We start from the raw sequence: 19166 nt of genomic DNA, 5'->3' as shown, positions 1-19166 counted from the left end.
AATAACTCACTGCAGTTGTCAACAAATTCTTGGAGATTCTGAATAGTTCTAGGAACAGATAAGTCAACTGGCCATGGTGACGTAATTTATCGAAAAACCATTGAAAGAGATGGGTCCTGAAAAAGGCCATGTATGGACACATTTGCTCACTCTATGGTCACTTTAGTCTGATGGAATGGGACTGGATGTTATAGGGGCATTTATGGTGGAGTTGATATAGAAGAGAAGGTTATTGTATAACAATATAAAATGTAGTCCAATAAGTACTCCATTGTGAACATTTTAATTATTAATTCAGTTCTAATTCAAAACATAATTACAAATTATATTAATAGCATAGCAATTTGAGTGAAATGCTTTATTTGTTTCATTCCCCATTTGCTTTAATGACAACATGCACTCAAGCTGACATGGAAAAGTTTGTATAACAAGTAGTTGCTGAGATGAGACACTGGATGTAATTGCAGGCTTTTAATGAAGATGATGAAAGTGACAAAAACTCAAATAGCAACAAACAAGAACTGACAAAGAGGGAACAAAACTAGAGGTATACACACAAGGGCTAATGAGGTAATGGAGAATAGGTGAGAACAATGGGGAACAGATGGCAGTGATGAGGGTGCATTATGGGAAATGTTGTACAGGACAACAAAAAAAAAAACACTGCAAAATATGAGTCCTTGGAAACATGACATAAACACAGTGTGACAGTTTGTGCAAAACCTGATGATCCACGTTATCACAGCGTGATTTAGAAATGGTCCAAAGGCATCTTGAGTGCTTCAATCTAAGCAAGAAAATCTGACCTTGTGTTGCAAATTTTCTTACATTTGATTAGTGACTTAGAAATAGTGTACACTCAAAACAAAAACAGTTTTACTTAATCCGTTTATGTTTATATTACTCAAACAATTCATGTAAACAAAGGAACTTAAATTAACAGAGTTGATTCAACTAAAATTGTCTTGTCAACTTTACCCATTTGGATTGGGACAACATAAAAAAATAATGTGTTAGGTTAACTGAAACTAGGCAGAGGATTTCTAGTTCCCAGCATGCTTTGCATTGCAGTGCTAACCATCGGATAGTGACCAGGTTGCACTCAGTAGTGTTTCCCAGCAGGAGACCTAGATCTTCAGTGTAGTCTCAGATATTTGGACCTCACTGTATGTATTAAATTTGCTAGTATGGATAGTAGTGTTGATTTGAAACGTCGCAGCAGGGCTAAAAACAGCGAACGCCACGTTGATTTGCGGAGAAAGCCGGATAAAAATATTTCCTTTATAGGTTGTTATTAATATAATTAAAGGCAAAATCACCCCAAAAATCGAATTTTGTCCAGGCACGTGGCTCAGATCCTCATATTCAAACACTCATAAAAAGTTTCATTTTTGAGTTCTTGTTCAAACATACCATGCTTATTAACAAATTAAATTTAAACTTATTGTATTGGACAAAATTACAGGGAAATAATCTCATGACATTATACAGAGAATGTCTTCTTCCATTTTATGTTTTATATAGTATTGAGAAATTTCTTAAAATTTAAATGAAAATCCAGATACAACAATTGACAGATCGGAGAGATAAGGAAAGAGCGTTGGTAACACATATCACAAATCAAAGCGATGCAGTGTCATGTACTTGTTTTAAAATGATCACACTTTTATAAATGATTCCTTTTCTTTTTTCAGATAACAGCCATGTGCATTTTAAAGAACAACTTTCGGCATGCTGTTGTACTGATGCACAATCCATCAGAATGCACAACAGTGTCTACTGTGGCTTCAGCATCTGTGGACATTTATGACACAATGATACACACACCTAATAAAATTAGCTTCTCATATTAGGTTTTTGTCTTATTAGTTAAAAATTACATATTTTCCTACTGTGACTTGTCATAACACGTTACATTATACTTATCACACCATCTTTCTGTAATTGACTCTTTATAAACTCTTGTTTAAATTGCATTAGGTTGAGTTGCAATATTATCATTATCAATCAATACTGTGCTTAAGGTGTCACTGTCTTAAAAGGCACATATTTAAAATTACATTACATTATTAATAATTTACATTATTATAAATTAATACAGGAATAAGCTGGAGCTTATATATATATATATATATATATATATATATATATATATATATATATATATATATATATATATATAAATTATACAGTAACAGTCAGGGTAACTTTTACATATAATCCATTGAATAGGTCAGCAAACCTCCAAAGGAAAGCTTTTTAATGGCGTGAGACACGATGTAAGTGCTAGGATGCACTTTGAATTTTGGGGTGATTTTGGCTTTAATTTTCTCAAAAACTACAGTTTTAATTGACTTTCAGGATTTACAATTTAAATTTTATTAAGGTACATATGAACGTTAATGAGAGATCCTCAGCAGAAAAGTAGCATTTATTATATGTAATATGTAAATGCAATGTTATTTAATGTTTTGCACCACATTCACTGCAACAACTGTTGCAAAAATGTGAGCGTACGAGTTTCTTAAATTGTGATTCCTAGAAATGAAGTATTTGAGAAGGTGTAACATGTGTTGTGTTAGTGGGAGAGAAAATCTACAAGTTTGCAACTCTTAAAACATTGTTTTCTGTGACATCAAATTTACTGAAACACATGTGTGGCTAATCTCTACAACTACAATTTCCACTGTCACAGATGCTCAGTTGATTTGCACCAAAAATATCTTCATACTATGCTTTATCCCTCTGTTTTATGCACTCTTCAGAAATATATGTTGAACTCAGCAAAAATACATTGTAGAAAAATACAGTAAAATAAATCCAAATAAACAACTGACAAGAGCGTACTTTTTTCATTGTGTCCACCAACCAGAGTGTTTGTATAGGAAATTGAAATTGCATTTATTCAGGTTTTGGACACCCCAAAGGTAAGAAATGTCAAATTTATTGGAGGATTGTTGAAGCTCTTTACCAGGTTAAATTTGTTGTGTTTACAATCAGTTATAATAAGATTAAGGAACGTCATGACATATCAACCTGGCACTTCATGATGATTAATAGTCCTTTTTCTTTTAAAAATGGAAATACACATTTTACGGTGCATTATAAAGTATTTAAGTTCCTTGTGAATACAAAAACGTAATATTTGGGGCTCCTTTATGCAGAGAATTCTGGAGAATATCTGGGAGGCTTCCTAAGGTGTGGCAAGTGAGGAACTCCAAATGGTGTCTCGTTATCTTTTAATTTTTACAGTGTACTAGCTTCAGTTTGTTTGCCAAAAAATAAAAAATAAAGACAACTGCCTCAAAATCAACTTGCCCTTCTCAAGATGCCCTCGGGCCACTCTTCACCGGAAACGCACTGCACAGAATTCTGACCTTCCTTCCGGTTGGCTCCCGCCCCATGGAGCCATTTTGCGTTTCCTGGGAAAAAAAGGGGGTTAGATAGAAAGACAACCCTTCATATAATTAAAATGCATATAGAGGCTGGAAAGCATATAGAGAATCACAAATGTTGATGTAACTGAGCAATATGACAGGGGCAGGAGTGCGCGTGCAGGTACACCAGCCGCGGCCCGGATTCAAAGTGGAAACAGTCGGCTAGCTGGCTAAAGAACCGTTAGCGAGAGTGAGAGATAAAGAGCTCACATACACTAACGAGTTTTAGGACATTCATCGTTGTGAAAGTATATTCTTCTGCACGCTGGAAGGTAGATGTCGATAGAAACATGGATGGCGTGTTGATTTGAAACGTCGCAGCGGGGCTAAAAACAGCAAACGCCACGTTGATTTGCGGAGAAAGCCGTATAACTGTTTATTCGCATTGAATCACAGTACGCACGGTAAGGCACCTTTGTTTTTCTTGAAAGCTTTGGTGATTATGAGACATTTACAGCTGGACGAGACTGGTAAAGCTAGGCTTTGTGTTGTTGACAGATGCACATCTTGAGCCTGTCATGAGCTAACGGGGTCATTCTCCATCATGACAACAAGTCAAGCATGTTTCTGTTTTATAATCCTACTTCTGCTTGTATGTGTTCGTGGCGGTGTCTTAAAACCAGCGAGTTGCGCAACTAGACCGCTAGACAACATTTTACAGCTTTAAGCCCCCAAAATAGGTTTAAGAAACAGCCGATGTGTTCCTTTCTATTGTTTACTTTCCCTTTTACAGCAGAACACCGGACGCTGATTGTGCCCTAATCCCTACTTAGATTGTATATATTAGTATGCAAATCTTTACACTTTGTAACTATACTTTGACCACCTGAAGTCCTGAGGCCAATCAAATTGGCAACCAACCACCCAGAAAAGGTTTTACTGGTGTGAAAAGTGTGCTTCGTCTGTACAAACACATTATGTTATTTAAGGTGCACTCAGCAATGCCTGAGAAACACTGTTTATATTCGAACTCAACTGCCAAAGCAAACACACCCCTCACTTCAGTGGGTCTTTGGAAGCTCCGCCCCCCCATTCAGAAAGTTGCTGCTGCTAATGCCTCCGACACACTACACGACTTTCAAAGACGTAGGATTGTGGTACCATTCATATTACAGAACTGTCTGTCTTGTCATGGAAGTCGTATCGTTTTCAAATTACACGATGAATCGGGGACAGGGGTGAACAAATTACAAAACATTTCACTATTGACGAATCCCAGACGACACGAGTATATGCGGGAAGTGATACGAGATACGAAAACAAATGCATGATGATCATATGTTATGCATTTCAAGAATATGATGTGTGTTTTAGTCGCCTTTACATAATGTGTAAAGGCATCATATATTTTATTGGTTACAATATGAAAAATAACCTCCTACTGAAAAATCTACCTATTCGCTTACCTGACTGTCCAAGATAATTGCCAATTAACTCTTCTCTTTCTCCACCCAGTTGTATGGTTCAGAGGAAACATCAAATGTTCTGCAAATTTTCTACTTAATGGTTTCCTCCATTTGTTCAAGCAAATTAAACTTTCTTGATACCGCAGCCATGCTAGTTGATGTTCTATTGCAAGTACATCAGGACTCCTCCCACTGAAACTTCCCGTGCCCCTTTTCTTGCTCTCTCGCTGCAGTTGTACTCAGTCAAAACACATTTCACATTGCACGATTTGGAATCGCAGACAGGTCCTGATATTTACCATTCTAGATACTTCGCTGACATCATCGCCGATTCTCTCAGATCGCATCTTTGATGATTCAAACATTGCGATCGTCGCTCATAGGAGCAAGCTCTGATTTGCATATGATTTCAGGCTTTTTGTTGGCGATCTCCTTAAACCTGTCGGCGAGCGAAAATCGGGCTTAAAATCGTGTAGTGTAAACTTGGCACGAGATAACTTGCAGAAAAGTCGAGACGGTTTTTCGCACACCAACTCCTGACACTCACAACTCTCCTGCTACTATAATCTATAAACATCACAACAACAGCATATATGGGTTCTGTGAAACGGCAACATTTATGTTACCCACATATCAAGAAGAAAAAGAGCAACGTCTTTATCTGTCTTCAAGCCTTATTACCTCTCGGAGGTCTCTCCACCACTGAAAAGACTTGTCGATGTTGAGGCCTAGCCCTCAACTTATTATAATCCTTCTTTTTTAGTTTGTTCGTCTGAACTTTTTCTTTTGGTGAGTTTCTCAGCCATTTGTCCTCCTTGGAGTTTAGAAAGTTTGCATCAGCCAGATTTGCCGTCGCTCATCTAATGAATTTCTCTCTTGCTCTGCCCCCACCCCCCCATCCTGTGCACGTGCAAGAACCACCCCCTGTTGCTGAATGGCTGGAGTAGTGTTGTGTGGATCAGTCCGATCCACTTTGTTTTTTTCCCATTTACAGAACCAGGGCTGTGTACAAATACTAGATTTTTATTCCAGCCCACCCACGGAACGGTCAGCTAGCAGACTGTGAGGAGACATTTGCAGAATTTGACAAAGTGTATTGGATTAGAATTACTGAGTGCACCTTTAAGTGCACTTAGGGATGTAACATTACTGGGTGCCCATTTATGTTTAAAGCACAATAATAGCACATTAGGACCTGCCAGTGTAATAAATATCTGATAGTTATCATGTAATGTTAGGAGACTCAAACCCAGGGAGTGTAAGACCTTGTCAATACTTTGTAAAGAGCCTATACTTTGCTGTAAACAGCATAGCAATATGCTTAAATTGGGTAGTTTGTGTGCTGCTTCCATGGTATGGTTAGCAGCTGTGGATTTTCCTTGGAACTTGTGGAACCTTCTTCCTTTAAACATGAAATGTGAAATGGTCTCAATTCTATAGAACACCCCCCACCCTTGTTACCAAGCTACTTGAAGCAGAGAAAGTTTATCAGGGCTCCAGACTAAAAAAAATTATGTAGGCTAAACAGAAACATTAAGGAGCCAAATGGCTGTTTTTGGTCGCCAGATCACAGAATTGCTCGATTTCTATTGCTGTTCAGAAACAAGATAGAGCCAAAGAAAAGGAAGACAGCCAATAACCCTTTAATTTATCTAAAATGTTCACACCCTTTCATAATTTATTATGAGAATTAAAAATATAAGAAATAAAATATTTTGTATTTAATTAATACTGCTCTTCACATTCTACATTACAGATAATTACATATAGTAAGCATATAGTAGTTTGTTGTCTTCTTATGAATGTTTGCACCATGTGTAATAGTTGTGTACAAGTCCCTTAATTGTCCTTAGTGTCAAAAGCTTGTTCTCATGTATGCATATTAGTGCTGCACGATAAATCATATTGCAATCGCAATGTCAGCCTGTGCGATTATATGACGGCAAAATGCTGCGATTATGTTAAATAAATAAGTGCATGTGTGGACGTGACAGCCCATTCACTCTGAGAGCTGTTTGCCCACTTTCTACACCGCTAATAAAAAAGATGACCAGTCAGTCTCCATTTAGGGAGTGGCACGTGTGGTCAAGTCAGTTTCCGGTGTTCAGCGTGGAGATAGATGCCGAGCAGACCGTCACTGAACTGGTGGCCAGAAAAAATAACACCGATCATAGCTTGGCGATATATCTTTATTGCATCCTTAATTCAAGTTCATATTATATGGGAGTTTGCCAGGTAAATAAACACAAACTCCAAAACTGTCATTCTCAGTGCGGTCAGAGCTGCTTCAACCAGTCGCGGAACAGACACAATCTGAGCGGGAGTCGAGACCGGGAGAGATTTAAAGTTCTGCCAGGTGATGCGCACTCTAACACGGAGATGCTCGTCTCTCACCCCCGCTGTCTGCACCTTGCAACGTTTAGCATCATTGATGATATCATCATGATAAGATCGATTTTATGTGAAAAACAACACTAAAATGACAACAGCAATAAAGTGTGTGTGTATATATATATATATATATATATATATATATAGAGTGAGGAAAATAAGTATTTGAACACCCTGCTATTTTGCAAGTTCTCCCACTTAGAAATCATGGAGGGGTCTGAAATTGTCATCGTAGGTGCATGTCCACTGTGAGAGACATAATCTAAAAAAAAAATCCAGAAATCACAATGTATGATTTTTTAACTATTTATTTGTATGATACAGCTGCAAATAAGTATTTGAACACCTGAGAAAATCAATGTTAATATTTGGTACAGTAGCCTTTGTTTGCAATTACAGAGGTCAAACGTTTGCACACACTGCAGGAGGGATTTTGGCCCACTCCTCCACACAGATCTTCTCTAGATCAGTCAGGTTTCTGGGCTGTCGCTGAGAAACACGGAGTTTGAGCTCCCTCCAAAGATTCTCTATTGGGTTTAGGTCTGGAGACTGGCTAGGCCACGCCCAGAACCTTGATATGCTTCTTACAGAGCCACTCCTTGGTTATCCTGGCTGTGTGCTTCAGGTCATTGTCATGTTGGAAGACCCAGCCTCGACCCATCTTCAATGCTCTAACTGAGGGAAGGAGGTTGTTCCCCAAAATCTCGCAATACATGGCCCCTGTCATCCTCTCCTTAATGCAGTGCAGTCAGCCCTGTCCCATGTGCAGAAAAACACCCCCAAAGCATGATGCTACCACCCCCATGCTTCACAGTAGGGATGGTGTTCTTGGGATGGTATTCTTCTTCCTCCAAACACGGTTAGTGGAATTATGACCAAAAAGTTATATTTTGGTCTCATCTGACCACATGACTTTCTCCCATGACTCCTCTGGATCATCCAAATGGTCATTGGCAAACTTAAGACGGGCCTTGACATGTGCTGGTTTAAGCAGGGGAACCTTCCGTGCCATGCATGATTTCAAACCATGACGTCTTAGTGTATTACCAACAGTAACCTTGGAAGCGGTGGTCCCAGCTCTTTTCAGGTCATTGACCAGCTCCTCCCGTGTAGTTCTGGGCTGATTTCTCACCTTTCTTAGGATCATTGAGACCCCACGAGGTGAGATCTTGCATGGAGCCCCAGTCCGAGGGAGATTGACAGTCATGTTTAGCTTCTTCCATTTTCTAATGATTGCTCCAACAGTGGACCTTTTTTCACCAAGCTGCTTGGCAATTTCCCCGTAGCCCTTTCCAGCCTTGTGGAGGTGTACAATTTTGTCTCTAGTGTCTTTGGACAGCTCTTTGGTCTTGGCCATGTTAGTAGTTGGATTCTTACTGATTGTATGGGGTGGACAGGTGTCTTTATGCAGCTAACGACCTCAAACAGGTGCATCTAATTTAGGATAATAAATGGAGGTGGACTAACAGGTCTTTGAGGGTCAGAATTCTAGCTGATAGACAGGTGTTCAACTACTTATTTGCAGCTGTATCATACAAATAAATAGTTAAAAAATCATATATTGTGATTTCTGGATTTTTTTTTTTTAGATTATGTCTCTCACAGTGGACATGCACCTACGATGACAATTTCAGACCCCTCCATGATTTCTAAGTGGGAGAACTTGCAAAATAGCAGGGTGTTCAAATACTTATTTTCCTCACTGTATATATATATATATATATTACACACACACACTTTATTGTTGTCATTTTAATGTTGTTTTTCACATAAAAAAAAAAAAAAACATTTTCGGATGAAAATGAAATTTTTTGTTTTGGCCGAATGAGAAAAATGGCCGAAAATATATGCCTCCCCGCCCCTCATTGCTCAGGTTTCACTCTTGATCGATCTAGCCATTATCACGGCACTACCAAGCGAATGCCTATGTCAGCGTTGTGGAAATACTTCAAAGCAATACCACCGCTCCCTATATGCATACTACGCAGTCTGCGTAGGGCACCAACTCACTAGGGGGGCACCAGAAAGTCCACCGGCTGCCCTTACTCGCACGTTATGTTATCCAAAAACTTTGTTCTTCACTTGAGGCTACATCTGTCATTTACAGTTTGAGGTTGGTTTTAGTTCTATCACTGCTGTTTTGCACAATAATTTTATATTAAAGTGGAAATACGTTTACATAAACAGAATAGAGCCCCTCTGCCATTCTGTGTTTTGCCTGTTGTTTTCATTAAATCACTGTGTAGCATATTTCAACTTTTTGTTTTTGCAAGATGCTATACTAGAGCTGCTAAGTTCATTACTTGACTGCTGTTTTGCATGTCATTGTAGTTTTCTAGAACGTTAAATTATTTGGATAGTTGGTAAAAAAAAAAAATCTGTTAAATTTGAATGTTGAAGAACTGAATAAATAAAGAATAATATATTTAATAATGTTTTAATATATTTTCTGTCCAATTTTGGTGCGTTACTTTCAATAAAAGTGTGATCATTTTATTGGGTTGTAGTTTTTCAATTCAGATGAATTAAATTCATGAAATTAATTAAAAAGTATAATATTAATACAATTATTTAAAAAAAAAAAAAATTATTTACAAATGTTCTATTTTCGGCCAAGTGCATCCTGAATTTTCGGTTTCTGCCCAGAATTTTCATTTCAGTGCATCACTAATAAATTATACACTTCTAACTACTTCAATCCCAATCAATAATTAACAGGAGAAAAAAGTGGTACACAATACAGGACTTTTAATTACAAAGAAGCCCGAAATACACTTGGGACTCTTAATTTGAAATGTCTGCACTCCCAGATGTGAGGACACTGATGGCTGATTCGCTGAGAAAGTGAGTCTGATTCAAACTGCTAACTTGAGCTCTGTTCAAACCCTCAGGTTTTTTTTTTTTTTTGTGATTCATGAAAAAGATCTGGTTCAAAAGAGTCATTTGGCCATGACTCTTGCACTGGGTTTGTTGCGTGTGGTGCAGCGAGCTCGGTCAGAAACAGAACAGGTGAAAATCACCTATTTTGAACCGATATGACTATGCATAGGAACTCAGAAAGCTGCTTTCTTAAATATTTTTATCAATATTTGACATTATTATTATTCATTGTCAACAAATTCTAGAAATTAACACTTGAGAAAATATAGCTGCAAGCAGCGATGACGGGCCCAATCACCATTGGTCCATTTCCACTCAGGAAAACAAAGCATGATGGACACAGCATTACCTCAAATTTATTAAATTGGAACCTAAACATACAATGTGTAATAGATATATGCCACCATTCCAGTTTGACAACAACTTCATGTAATTTAATCCACTGCCATTACATCACTATTAAAGCTATCACGCATCCTTTCAAATTTTTCCATTAGCAGTGTCTAAACAATTTTGAAGCAATTTTGGTAAAAGTAAGAGGACTACTTCAAAGTCTGTTGTAAGTGCCACACTTCTACTGCCAGTTAGTGGCGCTATGACTGTGACCCATAGCCACATCCATGTGATTAACCCCCAAGAAAAAACATACAACTCTATTTTGATCTAAATCACACCATGCAGGCAGAAGATACAAGACACTTGCTTTTTCCTTATTTTTGCCAATAATTTAGTGAATCGCTATGTCAACACCATTCAATATTTAAAAATCTGTGTGCAATTTAGCATATTCGATGTCTTAGCATAATGTCTAAATGTGGTGACAGTCTCATGAATCACTATTCAGAGAATCTCTATATCAATTTTTAACTGTAATTTAAAAGTGTTTGCCAACTGATTGCTTTAACATGAAGTTTTGACATGCCTTGACATTTGTGCTTTTTTCAGTTGCTTAAAAACATATTAATGGCTACAATAATATGTGAGCAACGTCTACGTACATGTTTGTATTTATGAGAAAATAACATTTATATGTGTGTTTTTTGGGAAAAATATAACAAAGTCACTGAAATAAGGCCATATAATACATACATTTGTGCATGAAAAGTTTGAGAACCGGATCTTGTAGCCTAGTTTTTGCTACAAAATGATGTGAAAACCATCCTGATCACTCATTCATTCAAAACAATATAGTCATTTAACTTTTGTAAGACACTTTTAGTGTTAGGCCATATGCAAGGAGACGTGAATGATCATGAATATTGAACAAGGACCCCTCCCTTGGGAACAGAATACAATGTAATGTCTGTTATATGGCATATACACAATATATACAAAAAATGTCAGGATTCTTTGATGAATAGAATTAAATTTTTCAGATAAACAGCATTTATCTGAAATAGAAAACTTTTGTAACATTATAAATGTCTTCACTCTCACTTTTGATCAATATAATGCATCCTTAATGAATAAAAGTATGAATTTCTTTACAAAAAAAACAAAACACTTTGGGCTCGACAATAAGGACTGCCCAGTGGCCCGGGGACAGTGTGAGAGAGCTTCAGGCCAGTTGCTAGAACGGTCACTTGCCCGATTGGGCAAGTGCTGCATTTATAATATCAGTGCAAGAAAACAACAAATGAGAGCACAACAATTACACTGAGCGAACAAAGTATTCTGACCGAGGAGTGAGCGCGATTCTATTTAGTTCGCAAAGATACGTGAGCGTATAATATACTAGACGTGCCAAGGCACAGTCGCGTGCACGCACAAGACACAGAGTGCACTCTCCTAGCACTGTCCTCGCTCTTTTCCAAGTGTCTTAGCAGCTATTACCAATGTGTAGAAAATAGAAGGAAAAAAAACAAAGATTTCAAACAAACTTCTTTCACGTTGTCATTATGGGGTATTGTTTGTAGAATTTTGAGGAAAATAATTAATTTAATCCATTTAGGAATAAGTCTGTAACTTAACAAAATGTGGAAAAAATGAAGCGCTGTGAATATTTCCAGATGCACTGTATGTTTCATGTTTGTGTGATTAGTATTCGCTGAGTTTCAGTTAATTTTTGTGACGTGTTTCTGAAAGATGCTTGCAGAGACAGTTAAAGTTCACCCTTTTTATTTTCTTTATTTTACAAAAGCACAAGGTTTTGTTGTTATTGTGAGTGTACACAAATAAAAGTAGACCCTTTATAGTTTCTCATGATGTTTTACACCTGTCTTTATGCCCCAAATGACAGAGTATTTTAAGTGGTTTCCGCTGTTATGAGGAAAATATCCAGCAGGACACGCTAACGCGTCCGTCGACCCCAGAGTGTTAAGAGAGAGAGCGAGAGAGAGATAAAGACAAAACACATGCTCTACATACTAAAACAATACAGCTGAGAAGGCAATAACAATGGGGGACATGTTTCCCTTTTCTATTTCCTGGAAAAGAGTGCAAGCTATAGAAAAACTGCTGACACTTAACGACATTGATAACAGCCAAAAACAAATAAATTCATAACTCATTCCATCACCGGATCGGTACATCAAAACGGAAACGGATCAGAAACAGAAACTCCAACTCAAGAACTGGAGATGTTTAACATGAAATGAGAAATAAAGTTAACTTGAAGAATGTAGTTACACACAGTTAGCTTTACTTAAGAAAACACTTAACTTGTTCCCCAATTTCTGATTAAATTGGCATACATAATAACTCTTTAGACACGTAACCAAACAATGATCCCTAACAACAAAAGACAATAGTTTATTTAACCTTACCTGAGATGAAGTGTGTGCTGAAGTGGCGGCAGGTATGCGATAATATTTCAAATTGGAGCCTGTCCTCCGTCGATTCTGGCACCCAACAACACAACAAGATGACATTTTGAGCTCCTTATGTAGCCGACTCTGTGCTGGTTTGTATTGGCCACCTCCAGATTTCCCTTAGTTTTGCCTCCAGCTAATGCTGTGACGTAGTGACATCGCCACTAAAAGGGTCTATACATACCGTACGAAACAGGGATCCCTTAGACAGGACACCAAAAATCTCCTTTTAATTTTTGAATTATTCATAGAGCTTGGATGCCCTCTATTGGGCATTTCTTGTAATTGCCACTGATTACATATACTCAATATAAAATAGTTTTTTATTATTTTTATATTTCAGTTGATATTTTTATTATATTTTATTTATATAAAAATTAAGACTTTTGTTTTTTTAACAATAATCTTTAAAAATCAGGCTTGCTAAATACCTCAAAACGTGAATATGCACAAAAAAGAATGATGACATTTAATGCATTGCCATGGAAACAGTATTTACGATATCAATAATCCCTTAAGAATATTAAATCTGTAATGTCTTGACATTATTAAAAAATGTTTTAAGCAATTCAGATTAACATAAAATGGATCTATCAACGTCTGTTAAAAGTGACACACTTCCTTCCGCCAGGTGGTTGCGCTATGACCGTGACCCACAATAGTCACATCAATGTGATCAGCCTGCAAGGACAAACATTTGGTTCAATTTTGATGTTTTTAATTTTCTGCACTTAGAAGATATGAGTCGTTTCCTTGTTCCATTTTTTTTTATTTTATTAATTTATCGCATTGCCATGGCAACACCATTCAATTTAACAGCATAAGTGTTACACCGTATTCTGCTAATCAAGTTCAAGGGAAACTTTCAACTGTGGAAAACCAGACTTGTAAATATAAAATTTTATAAATGCAACAACTGGAATTGTTCAATTGAAGGGGGTACCAAACTGTGAATCCTGAACAAAACAGTTTGATGAATACATGTTTGCACATTAGCTTCCACTCAGCTGACAATTAATGAAAGTAGCTACGTGGTTAGCTAGTTAGCTATAAGCACGTTGCCACGGAGAGTAAAATATGGACCAGCATTGCGTCTCACCAACTAGGTAACAGTGTAGCGTGAAATCAACAGACACAATCCACCACCGCACTGTTGTCTACTGAGCTGCAAAAAGGTGCTCTGATGTTTACCTTTCAATCTGCTTCATTATTTACTGCACTGACAAACTATAGCTGGCTTACAGCAAACAGACATGAGTGACATGGTTGTCAGGGACAGGGTTAACTTTGTATTAGTTATATTGAAAAGGGAAAATGATGGGGTCATTGCTAACTTTCCTAGAATGTATTTCACAAGCTTGTTAGCAACTTAACGAGAAGACACCGCTTAACATCACCTTGTCTGCAGAGCCACCGTCAGCTCAGAGTCAGCTCTGTAAATAATGGAGACGGAGCGCGCTCTGCTGGACAAACTATGCAATGACATCAATTCTAAAGCATTGTTTTCTGTATTATATGTTCTGAAAAAAGTTTTCATATCCGTAAACATATACGCCGATACCGATATATCGGAGATATACTGATATAAATGTCTGGCACTACAAAACATACAATAGTGCAACGTAACAAAAAAGTCTCAAGTTTGTAGTAAAACAATCATAACTGTATAATTTTAATCATGCTACCTCATCTGTCAGCATGATGCCGATGAATAACGTTCAGTCTCTTTGTATGTTACTTCATTGTTTTGGCCGATGATCGCGCTCTCACGTCCAACCAGAGCAGATTCTGACAACTTCTAATTGGGTCACATATTTCTGGTTCTTTTTTAGTGTGTTGCAGATGCTAGATTGTGGAGAATCAGTCTAACTAGAGAAGAGATGAGAGGCGTTTGCAATCTTTGAGTGTCAGAATGTTTTCACACTAGGTTTGATTTGTTGGTCTGAACCCAAATTTAATTCCACCCTCCTCCATGCAGTCCTGTTATTTTATTTTTTTTCTCACATGTTTTTATTTGGGTCAAAACAGCTGTACATTTGCACATTAGAACTAATGACTGGCAGAGAAGACGCCAGCATCACAGTTTTTAAAAAAAAAAGGTAAAGTGTGTAGTTTCTGTATCACTATAGCTTATCACCAAACTGAATTAACAAAATTATGACTTTATTAAGGGTGCATGTTATACGATGTTACATGGCAAAACTAGATAGCTGGGAACTCACCTCTCATTGAAGCGATTGATGTTGAGATGTTCAATCGCTCAATACCTTTTTACTTGCTTTGTGTTTTAGTGATGATGCAGATGAACAAGATATAACTGGATCACTTCGACAGAGCACATGTAGAGTAATGGTTCTCTTTCTGTCTGTCTCAGAAGCCAGTCATGCCCGCTAGTGTGCGTACTGGGACCCTGAAGGACTCTGAGGTTGCTGATCTCTTCTACAGAGATGATCCCGAGAAGCTCTTTACTGATCTCCGAGAGATCGGTCATGGCAGCTTTGGAGCCGTGTACTTTGTAAGTGAGCCAAGACTTGAGTTTTCTGGAAGAGATCTGTTCTTTTATCCATAGATCCATAAGATCCTGTGCATTATGTTGTTGTCTTTGTTTGTGCATGTAAGTGCTAACTGTATGTTTCTCTCAGGCTCATGACGTGCGTTCCAACGAAGTGGTGGCCATCAAAAAGATGTCATTCAGTGGCAAACAATCCAATGAGGTCAGCATCAACATTCTTTCAAAACACTAAAACACAGCTTTAATCTCATATTATACAGCTGGTGATTAAGGTTGGGCAGTATGGCTAAAACATTAATCTTGGTATTATTCACCCTTGCTACGATATTCAGTGTATATTTATCGTTTAGGGGTGTCCACACCAGCATCAATTACAAGACTTTTTACATCTCATTAGTACCCTACTAACATTTATCACAGTAAACTGTAACAGAATTTTTCAATACAACTGGGGAAAAAGTAGCCAAGATAAAATATCATGGCACATTCTCCTGTCATGGTTATGTATTTTGGATTGAAAGGCTTCCTTGATTTTTGTAGAGATGACAAATGGTCACTGTAGTGTTTACCTCAGTCCACAAGGCAGTGAGCTGTCATCAAACGATTGATCATCACATGTATGTAATTTATTTTTCTATATTTTATTTTGGTAACTATATTTTATTTTATCAGTCCCAATGTGGAAACTGGATTTGCACTTTTCAGAGAGCTCAATAAAATATTCAAATTATATTTTGGTTGCTTTTTGAGATAATAAATGTAATTATTTTTGGTAAATAGGCACATAATATCGTAATATCAATCGCAGACCCCTGAATTGAAATCGCATTGCGGCATATTTCAAGGTATCAGCAAACATCGGATCGCTGCTAAGAGAATCAATACAAGATCGTATCGTGAAATTAAACTTGAGATTTTGAGTGATGGTACAAATGAATCATTAAATCATTGAGCTTTAAAATCTAAACTAACTAGTGGTGCACCATTCTGGAAATTTGAGGCCAATCCCAATCACAGATTTTTTTTTAACACTGAGACCGGCCAATACCGTCATAGATCACAGATTTTTCTTTTGAAAGTGCCCTTTGCTACACTTTTACAAGTTATATGCTGCAGTTATGTTTTGTCCCCACAAATTCCATTCAATTTAATTTTAATTTTGAAATTCTAACATTTATTTGAATTGAAAACTAATGAATAGTTCTGTTGTCACCATCAAATATCATTCTGACATACTGGCAACCAGTAAACACCATAAGAGCATTACACACAACAGAGATACATTAAAAACACAATGCTGCGATGTATATACATTACAAGCTCCAAAACTGCTTTAGTGAGATCCAGGATTTGTTTACAGTCTTTGCCATTTTGTTGTAACAAATCACTAAGTATTAAGCAACTGCATGAAAACGTGGTCCCGTTATTGAAGACTAAACTGTTATTAGTGGTTTTGTGACAAACATATATCTTTGATTGAAATCAGCATTCTCACAAAATAGCGCTTGGATGAGTGACTGATGAGAGATTGAGAGCACCTGGAGAGGAGAGCGTGCGCATGTTGGAAAGTGAAACTGAAAGCACACGTAATCACTAACTCTCTCTATATCTCGCATAACACATAACATCACATACTCAGATTTGTATTTGCATCTTTATTTTTTCGTTTTTGCATGTTTAAAGTATCTTTGTCCTCGAGTCGCGTTGTACCATGCAAGGGTCGGACGTGTGAACGGCTCTCTGTTTTATTACTGTTCTTTTAAGACAATGTCAAAGAATTCAAAATCCTCTGGAGACATAAAAAAACACTTACGTGCTCATGCTGATACCCCTGACAGTGCCACAGACTGGGTACTCCATTTGGGCGGTGCGGTGGGATAGATTCGGCGTTAACTGTCGAGCATGTCGGCAATGCTGGCGAAGGTAGTTTCTGACTTTGAGGATATTGCTGTAATACGTCGATCGATCACTGCCATGGAGACTAAATTCTCCATTCACTCTAAAGAGTGGGGGAAAGAGCAAAAAAATTATCTTGATTCTGAGATAACCTTGGAGGAGCCCAATTTTCTCAATTTTACTTTTCCCCAGACTCTGTATTTTGGGTGATGGGGTGGTAAAAAATGTGGGGATAATCGTATAAAAAATTGGGTTCTGACCATTATAGTGGTATGCAGAGATGGGGGAGGGTGCCAGCTTTCGAGGAGGTTGCAAGTAGAAGGCTGGGGTTTGGGGACTTGTTTGTTAGGAAATGGGGTAATTATTTAGCATTTTTGGGGGTCTCTCTGGGAGGGAATGGGAAGAGAGAAGTTTAGTTTTATTATGTATGTTTATTATATATTTGTTTTGTTGTTGTTTGTTTGTTTTTGTGTGTGCATTATTGTATGTGACCACAGGGGTGTTCGTTGGGGGTCAGGGTGGGGTTGGTGATTGGGGAGGGAGATTAGTGTAGGTTAAATGTTGATTCAGTGTGTATATGTTGTGTTTTTCCCCTGTGTATTTTTGAATAAACAAAAAATAATAAAAAAAATAATCTTTGTCCTTCGTGTCTTACTGTACAGTGAGTCAGAATTACAACCAGAATAACTCTTTAAAATAGGCACCTTATTGTTCAAACACATGTAATTCATACACATTTTTAAAACAACACAGATAAATTTGCCAATAACTCGCCCTCCTGTGGCTGCAGTTTCGAGGGCTGTTTAAACGCTTATTCATTAGGGTAGCAGTTGTGGTTGAATGACCGGCCCCTCCCTCTTGCCATCGACACCTCACCTCTGAGGGTCACCTTCAGCCAGGCTCACGACAGCAGTGGGCAGGAGAGAGAAGAGGCACATAATTAATAAACTTAGTTTGGGCAGCATAGCTGCCGAGTTAGACTGCGTCGCCGGACCCGTTTCTCTGATCCCCAGCGCAAATTACCAGCATCGTGGGGGATGATAGCACGTGTTGCTGCCGATGGGCTATAGTGCCGGGCCACCTTCCTCTCTCACCTGCCTGGGAAGACAGGCCTTCAAGGCCCACGTGCCACAGACCCAGGAGGGAAACGCGTGCGGCCATCGGACCCTGCGCAAGCCTGGGCCATTCCTTGGACACATCCAGGATGAGGATGGCAGACTTTTTTCCCCATTTATAACGTGTATATTATTATTAATAAATGCCTCTCCGAGGTTTGACGCCACACCCACTGTGTCTGTCTGCAGATGTAAAATTACAGTTTGTAAAAAAAAAAAAATCCATGTCCACACTTGATCACTATTCTTGATAGTAAGAACGACAATCAATCTGCATAATTCTACACAATTGTTGGTAAAAGTGGGCCCGCAGCTGATTAGCAAATCTATTTCAACACAATAACATTAGCTAGCAGGTTAGCAGAGGCCTGCAGCTGTGCACTGGTGTACACTGTAGTTACAACACAAAACTCCACATTTCAACTCTTGGTAACAGATCCACAAATAATCAAGCATACTTACAGGTTGTGATCCTGAAGCACCTGATTGTCCCAACAAAATGGCATCTGCACCATCTTTCATGGGTAACCGACTTGAAAATCCGACATTGGTTGTGGATTTACTGCTGAGGAATAATGGTAAAAATAATTCAATTCGTCTGCATTTGGAAGTCCAACGAGGTTTTGCCTTCGCAGTGAAGAAAACAGTATCTTCCCGACATGGCGACAACACTAACCCAACTCATCCTGGCCTCGGCTATAACTAAGTTTGTTTGAGGA

The 19166-nt window shown here is 38.0% G+C and overlaps 1 protein-coding gene across 5 annotated transcripts in view; it reads left to right on the top strand.

Annotated features, from left to right (window-relative positions):
• Positions 1-3429: 3429 nt before the first annotated feature.
• LOC127647949 (serine/threonine-protein kinase TAO2-like) overlaps positions 3430-19166 on the top strand; it is a 36776-nt gene continuing 21039 nt past the window's right edge. For 3 of the 5 annotated variants that reach the window (XM_052132480.1, XM_052132478.1, XM_052132482.1), the window contains exons 1-3: positions 3430-3841; positions 15299-15439; positions 15567-15638. In XM_052132480.1, the coding sequence (XP_051988440.1) occupies positions 15308-15439; positions 15567-15638 (204 nt within the window). In that variant the 5' untranslated portion in view covers positions 3430-3841; positions 15299-15307. Of the gene's footprint in view, positions 3842-9216; positions 9348-15298; positions 15440-15566; positions 15639-15976; positions 16054-19166 lie in introns of those variants that run through there. The other 2 variants (XM_052132479.1, XM_052132483.1) reach the window with 2 other exon arrangements.

This window comes from Xyrauchen texanus, chromosome 8 (genome assembly GCF_025860055.1).
Source record: "Xyrauchen texanus isolate HMW12.3.18 chromosome 8, RBS_HiC_50CHRs, whole genome shotgun sequence".
NCBI lineage: Eukaryota > Metazoa > Chordata > Actinopteri > Cypriniformes > Catostomidae > Xyrauchen > Xyrauchen texanus.
This window is presented reverse-complemented; position numbering and strand designations above follow the sequence as displayed.